The sequence below is a fragment of the Pygocentrus nattereri genome, chromosome 25, assembly GCF_015220715.1.
Source record: "Pygocentrus nattereri isolate fPygNat1 chromosome 25, fPygNat1.pri, whole genome shotgun sequence".
Lineage (NCBI taxonomy): Eukaryota > Metazoa > Chordata > Actinopteri > Characiformes > Serrasalmidae > Pygocentrus > Pygocentrus nattereri.
The window spans coordinates 18,396,124-18,419,393 of NC_051235.1; the positions used below are offsets into that span (position 1 = coordinate 18,396,124).

Consider the following 23,270-nt stretch of genomic DNA (forward strand, 5'->3'; position numbering starts at 1 on the left):
GATTTCCATTTGGCACTGATCTCATGAAATGACAGGTGGTTGAATCAATTAAATTCACTTTTGTCTTAATCACCATCTTCAATAAAAGAGTGACTAAAGCCCACACTGCACATTTCACAGTTTTTCTATATTTTTTTAATCATGTTTTACTCTTTGTACTGTCTGTGAAGGTCAATGTGCGATAGCAGACCTAAAAAGGATGTTGCTCAAGTAAAACGGTGAGAACTGGCAGACTGGCTACAGGTGACAAACAGGCTGTGCTGGAATGGAAATTTTTGACGTGTTGGGTTTTGAGCAGCTCATTGGCAAGACTGAGATCAGGAAGAGGAGTTAAATAAGGCTACTGCTGCACCCAGTGCTGTCAGATACACAGAAATGGCTTTCCTGTGGTTTGTGTCCTGCCTCGCCTTGGTCAGTGCAGCCTATGGTGAGTGATTTTCCTATGAAAAGTGGTTGCTTACTAATGAAGAATGCCCCTGGAAAACTGGAGTAGTTAGTTTTCATCAAGTATTTCATAGAAAACAACTGACTTGGCTTGTTTTTGGTCTTAGTGAAGCAGTGTATAAATGTAAATTGCAAGTAGGTAATCCTTTTGGAAGAAGCCTATACAACTTAGAAGAGTGATCATTATGTATAAATTGTCTAGTGTTTGACTTGTTAGGCCATGGTGTTGCAGTTTTCCCATTATTATTACACTGTTATGCAGAGGATGGCTCAAAACCTGGTGATATCAAACTGATTTTTTTTCTATCACCAATAAATCTAAACAGTGGGGATGTCTCAACACACTCAATTAATAAAGTGAAAAATGCGTGGCACTTGCTGCTCACGCCACCTGGTTAGTGCCACTCGCCTATGGCACCTGATAAACAGAAACAACGTGTGTATGTACCAACAGCTCTGGTGAATAAAATAAAACAGTGACTCTGACAGCAGCTACTGGGCTCAGCTAACTAGCAGCACATCATAACACTTTCATCACAACCTGGGAAATGTGACAGATGACTGTTGATTTGAAGACTTTGTACAGATAAGTTTTTTGATTCGCTTGTTGCGCTGTTGGGCGGACGATTCTACATGAAATGACTCACTTTAGCCAAAGGTTATGGTGCTGATGGTTAATGCCACTCCTGAGCGGCAGATGCTGATGCCGTATGGTTAGTGCCATGCCTGAGGGGCAGGTGCCACTGAATATCTGTTGCAGATGCTGATGAGGAATCATTGTAAGTTATATAAATTAATAAATAAATACAAGATCACAAGCCCCTGTTCCTCATGTATTGTTTAATTAACTCATGTTTGCATTACAGCGTTTAGATTTTGCATAAATAACATGTCACAATTAATTCAGTAATGAATCTGAGTACGTCTGTAACACAAAGCTGTTTTCATTAAACAAAACCCTGTCAAGCTGGTATTACTACTATAGTGACATGAACTTTGGCTAAAGTGACTCATTTAGCTTAGAATTGTCCACCCAACAGCACAACCAGTGATCCAGTAAGATGATTATCTGTACATTATCTGTACAATGTCTTCAAGTTGACATTTCTCTGTCACTTTTCCCAGGTTCTGATGGCCGATGGCAGTGCTACAATGTGCTGCTAGTTAGCCTAGCCATGTAGCTGCTGTCAGCTTTACTCACAGGAGCTGTTGCTATGTGGCTGTTTTAAGCAAGTGCCACACTGCCCAGCTAACAGGAAACGGTCCCACAGCTTCGGCTAACCTAAAATTGCCCCAGGTGTGAGAGTATGTGTGTGTGTGTAGGTGTGTGTGTGCGTGTGTGTGTGTGTGTGTGTGTGTGTGTGTGTGTGTGTGTGTGTGTGTGTGCGAATGTATACTTGTGTCTGTCTGCCCTGTGATGGACTGGCAACCCGTCCAGGGTGTTTCCAGCCTTCCGCCCAATGACTGCTAGGATAGGGTCCAGCACCCCAGCGACCCAGAAGGGTAAGGGGCTTAGAAAGTATGTGTGTGTATTCAGTGGATGTTGCGCAGATTTTGTCAGACCAACAGATCATCTTACATGATGATGGTTTTAGAAAATATTGTCCTACCTTTAAGAAGAACATTCTGGGAATTAAAAAATTTCCTTTTGGAAACATTAATAGAATATCTGTCTGTCTGTCTGTCTATCTATTTATCTGTCCATCTAGGCTGCGGCATCCCTGATGTCCCCCCTGTGGTGACAGGCTATGCTCGTATTGTTAACGGTGAGGAGGCAGTGCCCCACTCATGGCCCTGGCAGGTCTCTCTACAGGTACGAGGCCTCGGCACAATAAACGTCATCAAATAAGGGCCTGAGATATTAATGAAATCTAAACATCTCTCTGATATTAATGATTATTTTAAGCAATGATCTGCTGATACACTTACACTAATTTAATTCTGACATCATCATAACTCACTTTTGCACTCAAACTCATCGTTTTCTTCAAATTTTCATCGGGTAAAAGCATTACTTCAATTAAACAATTACTTAAGTGAACATAATGGACACTACCTGCCTTAAGCTGTGGTTATCACACAGCATAGCTGACACAGTCCCTGCTGAAAAAACAGCACAGACCAGCATGCATTCCATACTGGTCTTAATCTGGTGCTGGCCAAAACTTAACATATGCTGGTTTTGCTGGTGATGCTGACCTGCTGATCTATGCTTTTGCTAGTAGTGCTGGACAGTAATGAAGTAAATGTAATTCATCACTATACTTAAGTAGTTTTTTTCAGGTATTTGTACTTAAGTATTTCTATTCTGGGTGAATTTTACTTTTACTCTATTCAACATAAACGATGGAACTAACCTAACTGTGTAAATAGACCACAATATAGAAATATGTACACATGTGCAGTCGTGACTGATGTGTCTTTTTTCTGAAAACACTATTTCATTTTATAGTAAATTTATTTTCGCTAGTTTATGTTTATGAATAGAGAGCTACAGATGCAATATCGTAAAGGAAACTCATTTGTGAACCTGTTTAAAGCAAGTTTTTATTAAAGTTTTTTTTTTTAACTTTAATTAAACTAATTAAAGACATTCTATTAAAAGATTGATTTACCAAGAGCAGCTGGAGTATTTTCACCTAAAATGAGTTGATAAAAGAAGAGTCTTGTTACAAAAATGGTAAAAGGACATTAGAGCCATAATTACTCTATTAGTCCTTTTACTTTCAATACTCAAGTACATTTGAAGGCCAATACTTTTACTCAAGTGGAGGTCTAAAGGGAGGAACTTCCACATTAACTGGAGTAATATTTTACCTTGGGTATATCTACTTTAACTCAAGTACATGATTGGTGTACTTTGCCCACCACTGTTTGCTAGTAGAGGTCATTTCTGTGTGCAGCAGTTCCTGCCAACTAATAGTTCATTTTTCATGCTAATTACAGGACATATTTGGCTGGCACTTCTGCGGTGGCTCCCTGATCAATGAAAACTGGGTCGTGACTGCCGCTCATTGCGGCGTCAGGTACATGTTATACATATGTATTATACAGAAAACAGTGGGCTGAGAACAATGCATCAAAATCCAAACATAGTTAACCTTAACCACATGGCATGATTGCAGAACTAGCCATCGCGTGATCCTTGGAGAGCATAACAAAGCCAAGAGCGGAGAGAAAATCCAGACTCTGAAAGTGAGCATGGTAAGGCTTTCAAGAATCTACAGTTCCAAAAGGAGTTGGTGGGGCTGGAAATCAATTAACTTCATTCACTTAAAGAATTATGGAATCATTTAAAAAAATAACGGAAGGAAACTCGCTGTCATATAACATACATTGCAATATATATTATGTATTTGAAGATGAGAGACAAATTGAAATTGATTAATTTGATCAAATCCCCCTACCAGGTGTTCACCCATCCTGAATGGAACTCCAAAACCATCAACAATGACATTGCCCTGATCAAGCTGGCCTCCCCTGCCTCCATTGAGTCCAGTGTTTCCCCTGTTTGTTTGGCTGAAACCAACGATGTGTTTGCTCCCGGCCTGAAATGTGTGACTACTGGATGGGGCGTGACACGTTATAATGGTGAGTTTAGGAGTCAAAGCATGAATTCAGTGAAAAATCATATTCATGTAATTTTCCCTTTACTCCAAATATAGTCAATTAAGCACTGGAGCTACAGGGCTAATGGAGCAAACATGTAATGAAAGCTTATACCACCCAAATTAACATTGTCTAAACTGCATTTCTCAAATATCACACACTTGCCACAAACTGCATCAAGCTGTTAAAGCTGCACTGTGTATGTAAATAAGATTTATTGTTAAAATGAAAAAAAAAAGTTAACAGTAAAATTTGCTGTGGGTGCACTGCTGTGAGTCACCCTGTAAAAGCATGATATAGTAATTTAAAAGTCAGACATCCATCCATCCATCCATCCATTTTCTAAGCTGCTTCTCCCTCAGGGTTGCGGGGTGGTGCTGGAGCCTATCCCAGTGGTCATTGGGTGGAGGGAGGATACACCCTGGACAGGTCGCGGAGTTTTTTAAAACCGTCATACGTCATTATGTATTAACATCACATGCACAGGCTCAAAAGGAAGGTCTGGTTCGGTGTTTAGATCTCAAGTGCAATATAACATCCATCCATCCATCCATTTTGCAAGCTGCTTCTCCGTCAGGGTCGCGGGGTGCAATATAACATTATACCGATAAAGCTATGATGACTAAAGTAGATTATTCACTCACATTCTTGGAAGACACGTCTTTTACCAGGTTTTGACCAAGTTCTCTTTGAATGATCTTTCAGTCATCAGATTCATCTTCTCAGTGGGGTCTGAAGCACAACCAATGTTGCAAAATCTTCTTCCACACATTGTGTGAACATACACATTTCCAGGGGCACCCCCAGAAATTTGTCATAGATGTGGCCAGATGGAGCCACTCAAGACCTTGGGGTGGCACACCAAAACCATCAAGTTCAGATGCATATTTTCAAGACGTGCCCTCAGCTTGCTAGTACTGTAAAGATAGGTGAACTGCAGCTTATATAGCTTGCATAAAACTTTGTCCTGAGTTTTGACAATTTTGTCATCTGCTGACCTTTAGGTTCTGCTCTGAAGTTTTTCCAAAATGGAATTTTTAGATTCCTTGGAGCGCAATTCACACTCTATGCAGCTGAGTTGGGTTGTGGATCCTGTCGTCATTACCACACAGTTGTTGTTGAATTATTTGCTATATCTATGCTTAATATCAGACTACATATATTATGGTTTTTCATTAATACTGCTACTGCTAGAATACAGGGATGCACAAATACATATGTATGCGGCTCTATTGGACATTCATAGCCATAATATGTAATGTAATATATCCGACAGAAGCATATTATGCAACGTATTATGCACATGCCAGGGTCCAGGGGAGCCACTGGGAGGTCAGCAATTGTATCTAAATGGCCATGTCCCCACTTTTCACATGTTAGCTATATTATCCTCATAACTTCAGTACAAAACCATCATAGGAAGCTTCAGACACCCAATATGTCCTGACTAAAACGTTACTTTTGCAGCAACGGTAATGTGTAAATTTTATTTTTCATGCTGAATCATTGCTTTAAATAGTGCTGTTCTAGCCTTTTAGTGTTGGGCACAGTATGGGAAAAGAGTGTTTCTTTTACTGTCTCTTTCTCATTCTTCAGCTCTCCTCACTCCTGATAAGCTGCAGCAGGTCGCACTGCCTCTGCTGTCTAACGAGGACTGCAAGAACTACTGGGGAAGCAACATCTCCGATGTCATGATCTGTGCTGGCGCTGCTGGTGCTTCTTCTTGCATGGTGAGAAACCCGAAACTGACTTCGCCTTTTACCTTTCTCTCTCTCTCTCTCTCTCTCTCTCTCTCTCTCTCTCTCTCTCTCTCTCTCTCTCTCTCTCTCTCTTTGCACTTTCATCAATGCTGCTACTGATAAAATACAGGGATGGACAAAAGCAGATCTACGCAGCTCCATATATTCAATTTAGACCTTGTATACATATATGTATATGTATATGCATGTATGTATGCAAAAATATTCAGCTCTTCCAACAGGAGGGCTGTTTCACACATATTACCTCTGCATGACATGCAGTGTGGCAGTGTAATTTTGCTTGGCCAATCATACATACATGCAGTGTTTACCCTGCAGAGCAATGCAGCACACAAGTTTTACAGGCATCCCTTTTCAAATATTCAAATAGTTGTAACAGTTGCTTTATTCTAGGCATGTTGTGAAATTTTAAAAAAGTTGCTTGATATTATAGTTAAAAAAAGAGAGACTTCAGACAACTGAGGCTCATAACAGACATTCAGGTAATCTGTTTTGCTTTATATACTGTAGATATAAACTGAAGCATATGAATCCTTCAGTGTATACCAATTATGAATTACTTTGAATGCTTGAGAGTATATCTACTATGAATTAATTATAGTACATAATACACTGAAGCATTCATAGGAATTCACAGTAGATGTAGTACATTGAAGCATTCATAGTAAGTATTTCAACTTAAAGCCTAACCTAACTCAATATTACTGGATTCATCTGTTAGTCCATTAGCAGCCTGCTGAACTGTTTAGCTTGAGTTTAAGATGTTTTAGTGGCTTATACTTCATACACTACATCTGTGGCTGCAAACATACATATATTCATGAGACTGAGGATTTTTTTTCCTTCTTTAAGCTGGGTGGGATGTGAGTTTTTACCTTTGTGATGTATAAACGTTCTCTGCACCTCTACCTGGCTGCAGCTCTTGCCAATTGGTGTGCTTTAAATAGTTCAGTTCTTTAGAAGAGGTGTGTAAGTTGGCACTTCATAACATACACCTACTTTGTATTGAACCTACACTCAAACTGCATACAACCGCATACCAGCGTAACATACCATGTCACTACTATGTTGAGAATGGCCCAACACCCAAATAACATCTGGTCAGCGATACTCCTATGGAGGCTCACTTCCACTGATGGATGGCCTAGAGGATGGCTGATGGGCTGAAGTCAGTTATTGAAGACCTATATCTACAATTACTATATAGGTACACATTTTTTTAAAAAAGGTTGTTTGAGCAGACTTGAAGGACCACTTTTGGTTCTCCCCAAAGAACGATGTTTGAAACAAAGATTTGATTGTGAAGAACCTTTAAGCATACAGAACTTTCAAATAAGGTTAAGGTTCTACAGGAATAATTTGGAGATTAATTCAATTGTAAAAGTTTTTCCACTTACCCCAGATGTGGAACAATAATTCCAAGACTTTCCAAGAATGTTTTGCTTCTTTAGCTTAAAAGTAGCTTTGAGGCTAACAGTGCTAACAAACACTAGAAGTCAATAGTCACCCAAATCTTTTTGTTAAATACATGCCCGAAGCTTATGTTAACCTGTTCAAATCACATCCAGATTTTCATTAAGGTGGAACAGATGTACCAGTTTGTTTAGCACACAGTATTACTTACTCTGAGCTGTAAAAATGGACAGAACTTCACTGTGTAGCTGAACACCACAGGCAGTCATGTTGAACAAGAGGCGTGTTGAATCCCCCCTCCTGTGTAGAATCCAGCTCCCATTCACACAAACACAGCTCATATGGATGCTAGATTGCATGTGTGATGTCTTGTGTGATCATCTCTTCACTTTGAAGACTCAGTATTAACAGTCATATCGCTGTTGTCAAAACCTTGTATCTCCAAAATGGTAACTTTACAAGAGAAGGAAAAAACATAATTTACTTATAGCGTAAGTCAATAGAACCAGAAATTTTTCCCAAGTCATTTTGGCTCATTTATTTTAGTCCAGTCATCATGAGAATTACGCACAATGTACTTTCAAATTATGTCAAAAACTGAAAATGACAAAAATAGAGATACAAGGCTTTCGTCCAACATCAGCGATATTTAAAAAGAAACAGAAATTTGCTGATTTTGCAAAAAACCCTTCTTTGTGTAATACCTTTGATATGTGTACTTGATAAATTGAGTTTACAAGTGAAACTGCCAATTCAGGGTGTGTCCAAACACTTTATAAACCACAATACTTGGCCAATAAAAGCAACTCAGACGCTGATTCAGATCTTCACTCATATTTGCACATTATCTGTTTCTGGTTCTGTTTTTGCAGGGTGACTCTGGTGGTCCTCTGGTGTGCCAGAAAGGCAATGTGTGGACACTGGTGGGCATCGTGTCCTGGGGCAGCAGTACCTGTTCCACCACCGTCCCTGCTGTGTACGCCCGTGTCACTGAGCTTCGCGCCTGGGTGGATGGGATCCTGGCGGCCAACTAAAGGCCCCACATTTCTTCACTACCTATGCAGCTCACCCTTACTTTCAAAGCCTTACGATCAAGACCTCAATGACTCAGTTCTGACAGGTGGGGGCACTAGATGTCCACAAAATTTAGCCAACACATGGATTTAGGATGTCTCCTGCATGTAATTTTCCGATGGTTTAAAGGATTAATGTGTTTTGATGTTGAAGTATGCAGATATTAATGCCTGTCAGGTAAATGTCTCTCATTTGTAATTGTTGTTTATGATAATTCTGATGAGTGCACTATGAGTTCAAATTAAATCACAGTATGGGAGGTTTCATTAAAAATGAGACCGCAGTTAAGTCACAAACATTAGACACGACATTCAGCCATAAGCATCTCATGAATTACACCCACAAGATCATGAACACAGTCCAAACATGACAGCCCACAGACCAACAGCAAATGGCTCCAGTAAAACATAGTCAGCAAGATGAAAAAACAAACAAAAAAAAGCGACAAAAATGAGAAGCAAGTCTGTCTATGCTTAGTCTGCACAACAAGGTCATCTCGTTTTCATCAGTACACATAATAATCCATATAAATCAGCAGGTTTTACTTGAGTAAAGTCCAAACCCCAGGGACCTCTAAACATGAGAGAAAATAGCATAAGGTATTTCCATGACAACGGCTTGATCCCCCTTGAGGAGAGTGTGGTATGGAGCTGGTCACTTGTTGCACCAAATGAAGCAGAGCAGAGAGGCTGGAGAGAAAGCATGACGCAAATAATACAATGTGAGAGGCACTTAAATTCTCTCTGTGATCCTGTTAGAAGCTATTTATACACAGAACACAGGGAACTGCATGTAAAACTGCTAATCTAGCTGAAGGAAAAGTTTCTTGCCATAAAGCTGCACAAAACAAGACCTGTGAGCACACAGTCCTCCTTTATTTGATCTATGTGAGTACATGCTTTACATTAGTTATGGCCAGTCAATTGAGCTACAATGTTTTCTAAGCACTTTTCTGAGAATTCCCAGTGATCCACTGAGTGACATTTATTTTCTGGTAAGTAAGCCTTTCTTTCTTCTCTTCTATTTCTATGTTTGCTATATGCAAACTCATGGTTAGACTCCAGCCAAGCTGGAACTAAATGTTCCTGGTGGGATGAGTAGAACGCATTACGACTCACAGACTTGTGTCTATTTTCACAGTACTTAAACCTTAACCCGCACGAGTGACCGAAGAGGTTCTAGATTTTTGGGGTCATTTTCGAGAACTCCATGTAGGGGAGGGATGGGTAAATCAAAAGCTATTGACGTCAGTTGGCCAGATTCAGAACTAGAGACAGAGCATCATGATTCAAACCCACAGTCTCCCTAAAGGATGTCTTCAGAGTCAAGTGCATCCAGTTTGCCTGCATGGACTCCAAATGAGAATGGACAGGATCCGTGGCCTTGCATCAAAAACTATGCTGAGTTGAAGAGGGTGGTGTTATGATCAGTAATCTTGCCATAGTGGAAGGAGACAGAGGCTAAATATGATGAAATAGGGTGTTCATATGTATTTGGACAGCGATACAATTTTTGTTGTTTCGCCATCGTCCAATACGTTGGATTAGAAATCATAAAGTTTGAAGTGCAGAATGCCAGCTTTGAAGAAAATATACATATATATCACAGTGTCAGAAGAAAACCTTGTATCTCCAAAATAATAACTTTAAAGGAGAAGGAAAAAACCTACTTTACTTTTAATGTAAGTCAATGGAATCAGACATTTTTTTCCAAGTCATTGTTGGCCATTTCTGTCCATTCTTCATAAAATATACACACAATGTAAAGTTTAACATGTATTTTCAAATTGTGTCCAAAACTGAAAAACATGTATGTATATATATATATATATATATATATATATATATATATATATATATATATATATATATATATATATATATATATATATATATATATATATATATTATGTATGTGTGTGTGTGGGCCACCAAATGCTGAGGCACAGGGGTGGTGCATAAATGTCACCAAAGCTCTGCTCGCTCTATAACTGTTCCAAACCTTCCAAACCGCCTTTGCCAATAAAATCAGCACAACTGTGCTCTGGGAACTTCATTGAATGGGTTTCCATTGCAGAGCAGCTGCATGCAGGCCTTACATTATCGAGCGAAATGCCAAGCATAAAGTGATGTAAAGCACCACCACCACTGACAAATAAAACTGTTGAGCTAAAAATGTGTTAGAAAATTCTTCACAGTCACTAATTGAAGTTTGTAACCCAAAAAATTGTCTTTTCTGATGATGCCCTGCTTCTGGTGATGCCTTGTGGTGTAGATTTATTAGCAAATATTATTATAAAATGAGCTGTGTACCTTTTTTGACAGCCATCTTGCTACCCCACAAAAATGATATAGTGTAATTTCAAAAAGCAGGGGAGAACATGTCGCCTCCGTCAACTCCTGAGTTTGCACCAATGCCGTAATATATCTACTTTAAGTGCCTCCTTGTTTTGTCAGGAACTGTGTCTCATCTTCAGTAAGAGAAATGCCTATCTAGTGGGGTTCAGTTCAGTTGATTGCCTTGGGCAGTCAAGAACTCTCCACCTTTTGACCATTAAAAGCCCACAGATACTTTAACAGCATGCCTGAGGTAACTGCCTTGCTGCTATCAGTGAAGCTTCATTGGTGAACTGGATCCATACAGTTAAGATGCTTCAGTGCAATTCATCCAGCTGCTGTTGGCAGTTGCATTATCAGGAAAGATAAGTGACAGTTTCATTGGGAGCTGTAGGTTCCCTTGCCAACACATTTGGCAGATGAACTAGTCTAGTTTGGAACATGAGCAATTACTTTTTCTCCCAACTCACCTTTCAAAAAATGTTGTCCAGAACTCTTTAACACGCCGCACACACAGTAATGGAGCATCTGATGTCTTCTGCATGCAAAGTTGGCTACAACTATCAAGGTTTTTTGACCATCCTTACATTTTGCTTTTCCAGCTAAATTTGCATCTGCAATAGCTGCCTGTACTGCACACTATAGTGAAAAACAAGCCTTTTAGAGCAAGACAAGCTGTACTCATGGGTTTTTCACCATTGCCTTTTCTACGTGTTTCTATGTAAGTGGTTCTTGGCCATGCTGCTGTGTTTGAATGATGCAGAAAATGAACAAAAAGGCTGATTTTTTTTTCTTCTTCAACATACTAAACAGTGAATTGACACACCTAAATTTTTGCATGTCTCTGATTGATATATTGTGATTTATTCAGCCTCATGACAGCCTGCGTTGCTATCTCTGACACATCTTTGCTTCTTTGAACTCTAGCCCTTTTGTTAGCTCGCTTGAGCATGAACTGATGATGCAAAAACATACATCTGGCCAAGAAAATGCTACATAGGCATGTGTAACATGTGATAACAGTGCATAAAAAGGCCTGTGATTCCTACACTGTTAATAAAATATAAACATATATACCTTCAAATTTAAGCTGATAGACTAGACTTTAACTTCATAAGCATTGTTTCTTTTCAATTTCAGTGTGTTTGAGTACAGAGCCAAAACAGTGTAAGTCATGTCAGTGTCTAATTACTTATGGACTGCACTCAAAACAAACACAGGATTTGTTACTACATGTCCATTCCTTCATGCATCTCTGTTTAAGTATCCCACCGAAATATATGTCAGTCTACTGCGTCCAAAAACATGCAAGACAAATCATTATCATGCTTAAAACTAAAAGTTTAAAAAGGGGGTCTTTGGAGTGATGCCATAAAAGAGCCCCTTTTGGTTCCCTAAAGAACTGTTCAATGTAGGGTATGTTAAAACGGCATTTTGGCCTAACACTAACATTGATATTTCACTGGTAATGTCATTGTAGTATTATGCAGCTCAGCATTACATTATATTGTTTTCATGTTTTGAGTCAATGGACTCTCACTACAACACCCAGCATGCATTTCCCTATATATATATATATGTGTATATATATATATATATATATATATATATATATATATATATATATATATATATATATATCACACACTGGGAATCAAACTAGAGCTAACATTAGTGTTACTTTTGACATGCAGCACAAACTGGATGCCACTAGTTTTTTACCCTTCCAGTCAAAGAAAAGACAATCTGAGGTTAAACATCTAGATATCCAAGTAGCTACCTTTCTATCTTTTAGCTGGTTGTCCTCATTATCTGACAATTCATCTCTGTCATTTTCTTTCCACTATAGTGATGATGTAGGATAGAGGCATTGGTGGGTGTGTAGTGTAGTTGGAATGCTATTTACCATAATAGCTAATCCAGTTGAGGTTCAAGTAACTTTTGAAGAAATGTAACATGCAACATGCTAATATTTCAGCTAGATTAGTTGATCATTTAATTTAAATGAGCTATTCTGCTAAGTAGGGCGGCATGGTGGCAGTGGGTAGCACTGTCGCCTCACAGAAAGGAGTCCTTTCTGTGTAGAGTTTGCATGTTCTAACCATGTCTGAGTGGGTTTCCTCCAGGTACTCCGGTTTCCTCCCACAGTCCAAAGACATGCAGTCAGGTCAAGTGGACATGTTAAATTGCCCCTAGGTGTGAATGTGTGAGTGAATGTGTATGTCTGTCTGCCCTGAGATGGACTGGCGACCTGTCCAGGGTGTATCCTGCCTTCCGCCCAATGACAGCTGGAATAGGCTCCAGCATCCCACCACGACCCAGAAGGATAAGCGGCTTAGATTATGTGTGTATTCTGCTAAGTAGCATACTTGTTATCCAAACTACATACTAGCCAACTGTTTCAAGTTGCTTTGGCTGTTTGGCTGTGATACAGATGACACAGACAGCTCCTAGCTGTGTTGGAGAAAAAAGCTTTTCACTCCGGCCCTTCAGAGTGCTGTACATTCAGCCCCTTCAGATTGTTGTACATTCAGCCCCTTCAGAGTGCTGTACGTTCGGCCCCTTCAGAGTGCTGTACGTTCGGCCCCTTCAGAGTGTTGTACGTTCGGCCTTCAGAGTTCTGTACATTCAGCCCCTTCAGAGTGTTGTACATTCAGCCCCTTCAGAGTTCTGTACTTTCAGCCCCTTCAGAGTGTTGTACATTCAGCCCCTTCAGAGTGTTGTACATTCAGCCCCTTCAGAGTGTTGTACATTCAGCCCCTTCAGAGTTCTGTACGTTCAGCCCCTTCAGAGTGCTGTACGTTCGGCCCCTTCAGAGTGCTGTACGTTCGGCCCCTTCAGAGTTCTGTACATTCAGCCCCTTCAGAGTGTTGTACATTCAGCCCCTTCAGAGTGTTGTACATTCAGCCCCTTCAGAGTTCTGTACTTTCAGCCCCTTCAGAGTGTTGTACATTCAGCCCCTTCAGAGTGTTGTACATTCAGCCCCTTCAGAGTTCTGTACGTTCAGCCCCTTCAGAGTGCTGTACGTTCGGCTCCTTCAGAGTGTTGTACGTTCGGCTCCTTCAGAGTGTTGTACGTTCGGCCCCTTCAGAGTGTTGTACGTTCGGCTCCTTCAGAGTGTTGTACGTTCGGCCCCTTCAGAGTGCTGTACGTTCGGCCCCTTCAGAGTGCTGTACGTTCGGCCCCTTCAGAGTGTTGTACGTTCGGCTCCTTCAGAGTGTTGTACGTTCGGCTCCTTCAGAGTGTTGTACGTTCGGCTCCTTCAGAGTGCTGTACGTTCGGCCCCTTCAGAGTGCTGTACGTTCGGCCCCTTCAGAGTGCTGTACGTTCGGCTCCTTCAGAGTGCTGTACGTTCGGCCCCTTCAGAGTGTTGTACGTTCGGCTCCTTCAGAGTGTTGTACGTTCGGCTCCTTCAGAGTGCTGTACGTTCGGCCCCTTCAGAGTGCTGTACGTTCGGCTCCTTCAGAGTGCTGTACGTTCGGCCCCTTCAGAGTGCTGTACGTTCGGCCCCTTCAGAGTGCTGTACGTTCGGCTCCTTCAGAGTGCTGTACGTTCGGCCCCTTCAGAGTGCTGTACGTTCGGCTCCTTCAGAGTGCTGTACGTTCGGCCCCTTCAGAGTGCTGTACGTTCGGCCCCTTCAGAGTGTTGTACGTTCGGCTCCTTCAGAGTGTTGTACGTTCGGCTCCTTCAGAGTGCTGTACGTTCGGCCCCTTCAGAGTGTTGTACGTTCGGCTCCTTCAGAGTGCTGTACGTTCGGCCCCTTCAGAGTGTTGTACGTTCGGCTCCTTCAGAGTGCTGTACGTTCGGCCCCTTCAGAGTGTTGTACGTTCGGCTCCTTCAGAGTGCTGTACGTTCGGCCCCTTCAGAGTGCTGTACGTTCGGCTCCTTCAGAGTGTTGTACGTTCTGCCTTCTCAAACAAACTGTGTATGCTGAGAAAATCCGCAACAAACACCACCTTCAGCACCGCACCGTGGAGGCTTGTGACAGCATAAAAAATAAAATAAAATAAAACTGTGTCCTGTGACTTTTGACTCACCCTGTATATACACCGGTCAGGCATAACATTATGACTACTGTTGTTTCTGAGAGTGTACTGATCAATGTACTGTACTGATGTACTGTCAATAAGGCCTAAGAATATGGAAAATAATAGGAAATAGGGAAAGCTAAAGATCCCTGGTCAGTAGATAACTCACACCCAGTTTTAATGTGACAGATATCCCAAGATGAAGATCCCAGGGTGCAGGACTGCTAATCACTCTCCACTCTTTTATTTTCAGTCAGTTTTATTTCCATCTTCCATGATGGAAACAGCTTCTTCACAGACGGGACAACTTTCATGTGCCCCTGTGGGGGTGGAGATTCTTTATGCCTACATCAGAACTCCTGTGGATTTCAGGGAACAGAAATAGCTCCCACTGAGGCTGCCAAATGCTATAACACATAATCTCTTCATTACTCGTATAAGCTTATTAGTTCAGGATAGACAAATGGAATGAAAGTGTGGAAGTGGAAATCAACATCCTTTTTTACAGTGCTTTGCTAAAGTCACCTTCCATTCCTTATTTATTTAATTCTCAGTCAAAACATCCATTAAGTATGAGTTATTCATTTTGCAACATCTGAGAAAAAAGGAGAAAATATACATTTCTCAATAAATGACAAAGAACTAGATATTATATCAGTTTTTCAGTATTAAGTCTGCTGGCACTTGCTCTCAGTTTTTCAAAGAAATCTGCAGGAATATTTTTTGAAAAAAAATCAGTTCAGTCTTAGAAGTTGGTCTCATTTTCTGCTTCTCACAATCTTAGCAACACATTCAATGATTTTCTGCTTCCGTGGTGGTCAGTCCATTTTTCTTTGAGTTCCAACAGCTTCTTTGTTTGATTTGCAAATTTCCATTTCTCTGTCACAGGTCACAGCTTACTGTCAGCTGCACATCCTTTCAGGCTCATAGTGTTGAATTGTCTTCTCACAGTGGAAGGATGGGCAAAACCATCTGTGGGTTTTTTTCAGATCTGAAGCAAGAGTGGAGCCTGATTTTCTCCTCTCTCAAAGATGAAAGCTGTAAGTACTGCTTTGGTGGTCTGCCAGGTCTCCAGGTTTGAATATGACAGCAATAAAATGGGATAACAAAGCTCATTCATAGACACGGGAGAAATGTCACCGCTTCACAAGATACATGAGGAACAGTCACTGAGGAAATGGCAAGACTTCAAAAGGTAGTGTCAGATGCTGGAAGACAGGTGTTTTTTGCTAACGAAGTTGGCCCTGGTAATTAATGGGCTGAAGCAGCTGACTGGCGATCAGTGAGGAGACTGTGAATGTGGTCTCCACATTGCATCATTGAAATTGCCTTATCATGTAAAGATAAACAATTATTACAACTGTAAAAAAAAACTTTGTAGATTAAAAGCCCTGTGCTTAGTGTCTTGGTTAGTTAGGTCTATGTGTAAAACTGCAGGATCAGGTCTCATGTAGGAAAGGTTTAACACATGCTGTACAGTGTCAGCTCTGCTTCAGCAAGACTAGGACATACCCTGAGTGTGTCAGTCGTAGTGAGACGTGAGTGCCGGGTTGAAAACTGCAAGGCTTTGATATTCTGCACACAAGAGGACTCACGTAGAGGATATGGAATCTCTTTGGGAAAATATGAGGAAAGTGCGAGTCTAAAGGATGCTTCCTCAGCACTTATAATGGACCTACTTTGTGAAACTTCAGGTTCAAAGACTCAGCTTCTCCATCTTTTAGAGTTTTTATCAAATTATTTTAAGAAGATGAGTCTAAATGTCTCACCAATCCTATTTGTGACCTTACAGGAGCCTTTTCTCATTCTTTTGCATTTTATTGGTTTCCACATAAGACATTTGTGTTGTTCAATGTACATAATTCATGTTTACATGTTTTCCAACCTCTTCCTATTCATTACAATTAAACAGGCTGTGTTGTTACTGTGTCTTTAAGACTGATATATATTTTACTCAGTTCTACTGGCTGCCCTGTTACAGTCTTTATAACTTTTTTTGAATTTCAATTTATTCACACTCATTTTGCAGTTTTACAGAAGTCAATGAGTATTTACAATGCTCACTTACACATTTACAAAAGAAAGAAAAAATAAGAAAATAAATAAATAAGACAATGTGTGCCTCATAAAGATGCAACCCATTCTATAAATCTTCATTTAATATTCTTGTAAATAAAGGAATGGGTGACTTTTGGAATTTAACAATTTTCATTTTTGGATTCTGGATTTTTTGGACTTCGGCTCTTGAAGGTGGTAGCCACTCTCTGAAAGAGGAGCCTAAAGGCAAACGGTCTACACAATATGCCTCTTTTCTCTTTAAGGGTTGGTAATGTGAGAGCTTGAAGCTTTTCTTGATATGTAGAATAAGCCCTGCTGATGATAATTTGGCATGCACGTTTCTGGACAGTCTCAATCCGGTTCCACAGATACTGTTAGGTTTCCATGCCAGGATGGGCAGGCATACTCTAAAATGGGGCAAATGTAACCTTGTGATACAAATGTACAAATACAAATGTAACCAAAGTTAGGTCAGATATTGCCACTCTGGTTCTTCTTTGTCTTCTCAAGAAATTAAGTCTGGTATATGCTTTCTTTACAATAGCATGTGCGTGTTGTGAATCTGACTGAATCAAAACTCCAAGTACCTTGATAATTTTGTAAAATTGGTAGCTGTAGTCCAGACAGGTAAAGGAGTGTAGGGGGAGGTGGGTTCTTCTTAAAAGTCACCGTCATGATGTTGTATTTGGTTGGATTCAACATCATTGGACTACTATGAACCCACTTGTCTAGATTATCCAGGGCCATCTGAGGAGAGATTACATTGGGACTTCTAAACACATGCATAAGGTTTAAATCATGCACATTTTCAAAATCGATGGCAGTGTCATTTACAAGGGCTAGGAAGATTAGAGGCCCCAGTATTGTACCTTGTATAACTCCCCCAGTAAGTTCTTGCCAATCAGAGCAGCCACTCTGATACCAAACTCTTTGCTGACGACCAGACACAAAAGCTACAGAGCCAAGGCATTAAAGCAGGCCTGACTCCTAACTGTACCAGTCGTTTCATAGCAACAGTCAGATCCTAGTAGTTGATGGAATATTAGAGGCTTTATATAAGGTGTGAAGGATACTGACTAAGGCATGAGTAGCTGATCTTCCAGGTCTGCCTACAAACTGTGCAATTCTTCAGCTATTTTACTGAGCTGAGGTGATACTGGTTGGATTTGCTGTTGTGGGGTTGGGATTTAGGAATCGGAACATTTGCTTCTTTCCACTGTGAAGACACAATCCCTTCTCTGAAAGCTGTATTAAAAATATCACATAAGGGATTGTTAAATTCACAAGCAAAGTCTCTTAACACCCTCTGAGGTATTCCATCAGGGCCAAGAGCTTTCTTAGTTTTAACCACTTTTAAAGCTGACACTTCTATTTGGGACTGAGACTGGCTGATATGAGAGAAGGATCGATTAATAAAGTCAGCAATGGCTTTATTTTTGTCTGATTTATATGCTTTGTAACATGCAGATGGGTGGAGCTAAACTGATGTAGGATAAATAGGTGGATATATCATCACAAACGAAGTGACTTCAAAATGGGCTGTTTTTATAGCTTAATGTCCATCTATGGATTGTATGGACTGATTAATAAATGGTATATTATATATTATGTTATAAAACCTCACTGTATAACTGGTACATAGTATATCCTTCCAGTGTGTCAATTGCATGCACATACATAAAACATGTTACATCAACACTAAAAAGAAACAAAGCACTTGACTGTTTCCAAAAGTATAATTAATATGCCTCTCAGCCAATCAGAATAATCTCTAAATGCTTCTTCATCTGTCAAACAAACTCCTCAGAACAAACCTGCAGTGAGAATGGCATTGGGAGTAAATGAATCTGAAATAATAGAAATGGAGGAAAGATGTTCCTGACAAATGTATAATGCCTGACACCCGCTGTCCTGATCATCTCGAGAACGGTGCTGTTTCTCGAATCCCTGAAGCTGAAAAGCTTTTAGGCTTATGTAAAAGTCCATGCAGCCTTATGCTGCCTCTAAGGAAAGCTACGCTTCTTAATCTGAGTATTTGCTAAAAGTCATTTTCATATGGTGACTAACAATAAATAGTGTTACATAAAACTGAGCTAGTTCTCAACTGAGGTGCTGACAGTTATAAATCAGACTGTACAGTGCTCATATTTGTGATTAAAACATTTTGTATAAAGATTAATGTCATTTTTCATATTATTTTCATAAAAGTAACTCCTATCTCATCAGCATCTTCTCTTGCTCTGACTAGTTAATTTCAGTCATTAATCTCTCCTCCTTATTAGACATGAAGTCATATCGATTTAAGATCAAGTGACTAAATGATTCCTCTGCTTTGTTTATAGTAAAAATGCTTTAGATGACCTTTTTTTGTTTGCTTCAAAGTGGCCAGTGTTCAAATTTTGTCATTTTTTAAACAAGTACACCAATCAGCCATGACATTAAAACCTCCTTGTTTCTACACTCATTGTCCATTTTATCAGCTCCACCTACCATAATGGTAAACTTTGTAGTTCTACAATTACAGGTTATAGTCCATCAGTTTCTCTGCATATGTTGTTGACCCCTTTTACTCTGTTCTTCAATGGTCAGAATCCCCACCAGACCATCACAGAGCAGGTATTTTTTGGGTGGTGGATGATTCTTATGGGGTGGCACGGCGGCGGAGTGGGTAGCACTGTCGCCTCACAGCGAGGAGGGTCTGGGTTTGATTCCCCAGCTGGGTGACCGGGGTCCTCTCTGTGTGGAGTTTGCATGTTCTGCCTGTGTCTGCGTGGGTTTCCTCCCACAGTCCAAAGACATGCAGTCAGATCAACTGGACGTGCTAAATTGCCCCTGGGTGTGAGTGACTGTCTCTGTCTGTCTGCCCTGTGATGGACTGGCGACCTGTCCAGGGTGTATCCTGCCTTCCGCCCAATGACCACTGGGATAGGCTCCAGCACCTAAATAGCTTCATAGAAACTATTTTTTTTTACTTATTTTTCATTTTATATTTAATCTAAAACGTCCTGAAAAATGGATAACTTATACTTGCTGGGAAAATGGAAATGGTAGGTGTTTGTGTTGAAATGCACACAAACTCAAACACTTTAGATCTCACAGCAATGTCATTTAGAGAAGAATCAACTGGGTCATGACTCTTTCACCCACAGACAGATTGACCTTGCGATCCATACAGTTTTTCATTTCAATCTCATTCACTCTTTTCATTGCAAAGGTCTTTTGTTGAAAGTGCTATCTTCCTTTGAATTGTTTTAACAGAACTGTTCTGTTATGTCTGTTTTTCTCATATTTGCAAATATGTATTTATCATTAAACTTTGCTACTGTAAAACATGAGTGTTTTATTATGACTGTTTTGTGTTGATGATGTGTTGCATGACCAAATCTGGCATGGCTTTTTTGCTAGCTAGCCTAGCTGTTTTAGCCAAAGTTAGCCAGGTCCAGAAGCTAGAAACCGAAACAAATGAACATGTTGATACCTTACTTACAAAAGCCAAAGTGGGGGAGTATCTTCCCCCTGCTACACACACAGCACTGCATTTGTGCAAATGAACTTATTTCTTAAATCTGAGAATTTTCATGTTCTTCATTGCTACCTCTTGTGCATCATTTGTATGGTACACTAAGATAACCAAGCTGGCTAGCTAATGATTAGAAGAAAACTGAAGGGAGAAAACTTAAGGGAATAGCTAATAACATTGGTTTCTAAGCAGTGATGTGAGGGTTAGAAAAAGTAGGCAGAGCTTGGCAGAGACTGTAAGGACTGGATTGGCCTTACTGCAGTGACAGCACTAACACAGGAAATCAATCAAACTTCATTATCTTGAAAAACTCATTTTAACAAACATATGCATGAGTTTACACTTTGTCAACTGTCCCAAAAATGCTACCGGCCCACCAGCAATTCTTCCAACTGTTACAATTACACACTCCAGCATTGTATGTACAAAACAACAAGTTCTCACCTTCACCAACCCTTATAAAAGTTAGCACCATCATTAGCTCATTAGCTTACCGGAAGAGGTAGCCTCCTTACCCATCTAATATAAAAACACACATATAAAGTCAAATTTATTAATATTAATTTTACTTTCCCTACAATGAACCAAATATCTTCCATCACAAATAAACAAATATTGAAATTAGTCTATTGTGTTCACAAACAAGCAAGAGGCTGACCTTGCTTTTTTATTATTCTCTTTCAATCAGCACAAAAAAACCCACAAATGTTTCTATGAGTGAATGGAACAAATGTTAGAAAATGGGCCTATTTTCAGGTTTTTGCTTATTGCAGTCTGTTATTAAATCAGTCATTTATTATTCTCAATTTAATCTGCTTTAAAGGTCAGCAAACCCGTGATGGTGATAATGGATGCTAAAAGAAAGCTTGATCTTATAACTGAGCCTTAAAAATACCTTGCTGTCAGGAGTTCCAGGACATCAGGAGTTGCAGTCTCACTGTGGAACTGAGAAGAGTCAGTCTGATTGGTTGTGCAATTGGCTGTGTACCACATGGAAGGTAGAAACTTGTAAACAGTTGGTATGTGAAACCCCAAATTGGTATCTTTCCCCCAAAGGGATGGGCTGAAACTGTAGAAGGGGCTGTTTTTCTGAGCAAGATAGTTGCCAGGAAATCTAGATTACACCCCTGTTGTTTTTGCGAGAGACCTTTGCACTTTTCCGCATTGCCTCTCTCTGCTGTTCCCCAAAGCAGACATCAGACGTGGACTGCAGAAGATTCTCCGAATCAATCTGTAATCTTTAAAACCCTATCAGGGGGCCCCTCCCTGAGATTCAAAGTGGCTTGTTAAATAACATGAACTCTTGTTTGGAACAGGCGGCTATGCGCCCTTCAGATCTTACCTGCTAATCCTCATAGCACTTAAAGGCATTCTGTAAGCAAACATGCAGGAGAGAACGGAGCTGAAGCTACTGGTGGGTCTCAGTGTCAGTGTTCATGCTGATAGACTTTGTTTGTAGATGCTGGTGGAGCCAGCCAGAACACTTAATCTTTTCATTATCTCCATCCTCAGAAACAAGCTTTAAGCAATAAACAAGCTTTGGAGCAATACCAAAGAAGAATCATGGCTGTCTCCCTTAAAGAATCTTTCCATTAAATTTGAACGAACTACTTATTAAAAGGTTCTTTAGGAGACTGAAAATGGTTCTTCTGTGGTATCACTTAAAATTTATTTTAGATTATGTAACTTTTTGAGTGCAGGAGAATTTAGAGACCAAGAAAGGGCAAGTTGAATATGAGTTTAACAGCATATTGTAAACACTTTCATCAAAAAAGACAGAAAGCTAAATGTAGCATTGGTTAATACTAGTACGACTGCCCGAGCAGGGATTTGAACCCCAATCTCAAGCATACAGCACAGCAATGTTACAGACTATGCTAAATAATTGCTGTAAACCAGCAGGTTATAACTCTATTTAAAAATTGAATGATCTTCACAATTATGAACAATAGATTTCACAAGCTATCAGCACCCCGTACTACAGATATTATGTTGTTGTGATGTAATGTTTCCTTAAAGAAGCATTATTGGTGCTTAACTGGGACATGATTGATTGACATGAATGTTGTAAAATGTTCTAAAATGTTACTTTTTTATCATTTTTTCAACATTAATTCTAAAGAAAAGGGCTATTTAACCATTTAAAAATGTGTTAACCCATCTCAATTTATAAGGTTTCTTTGCTGACCATGGCTTTAATTAGCAACAAGGGTTGAGTGTCTTAGCCTAGAATTAGCAAATGCACAAAATGAGGATAAACATTGCATCATAGGCAATGGTGGGGGGTATGTCCTTTTTAATGTGTGGAGAAGGGATAAATGCTCGCAGAACAAAAGCTTCATGCAATTTGACTGTTAAATGTAAGTTTATGTAATTCAATACTAAAATATTAATACTAAAATATTAATATTATATAAATATTATATAAACACTATAGAAATTAAACTTGGATATAACTTGAAGTAGTCAGTGTGCAGCTTGTATAGCAGTACAGATTTACTCTCCTCTGAAAAGAACTCAACATACAGCCGTTCATGTCTAAATAGCTGGCAACACAAGCTGTACTACCTCACAGTCATTGTCCCTCCGTGGTGTCATGTGACTCATTAGAGTTACAAGGTTCCAGGTGTGAATGGGGAGCAGGGCTGTTAAATTCGGTGTTCTAGGTAAAATTCTCTCATACTGGCTGCTGGATATTCAACATGGCACATCATGGCAAAGAACTCAGAGTATGTGAATTAGAATTGTTGAAATAGAATTAGAAAAAGAACTGTTGCTCTCCACAAAGATGGCCTAGGTTATAAGAAATTTGCAAACACCCTGTTACTGAACTATAGCACGGTTGCCAAAGTCATACAGTGGTTTTCCTGGACAGGTTCCACTCTGAACAGGTCTCGCCAGGGTCATTGAGTCCACATGTTCAGCATCATATCCAGAGGTTGGCTTCAAAAAATAGATGCTGCCAACATTACTGCAGAGGTTGAAGAAGTGGGAGGTCAGCCTGGCAATGCTCAGACCATATGCTGCA

General features: G+C 39.9%; 1 protein-coding gene across 1 annotated transcript; it reads left to right on the forward strand.

Moving 5' to 3' along the window:
• The first annotated feature begins 294 nt into the window (after positions 1-294).
• On the forward strand, positions 295-8,768 carry zgc:112160 (serine protease). Its single transcript, XM_017706141.2, has 7 exons — positions 295-427; positions 2,154-2,257; positions 3,391-3,470; positions 3,570-3,648; positions 3,855-4,035; positions 5,650-5,783; positions 8,099-8,768. The coding sequence occupies exons 1-7, from the start codon at positions 376-378 to the stop codon at positions 8,258-8,260; spliced, it is 792 nt and encodes a 263-aa protein (XP_017561630.1). The 5' UTR covers positions 295-375; the 3' UTR covers positions 8,261-8,768.
• Positions 8,769-23,270: the final 14,502 nt, after the last annotated feature.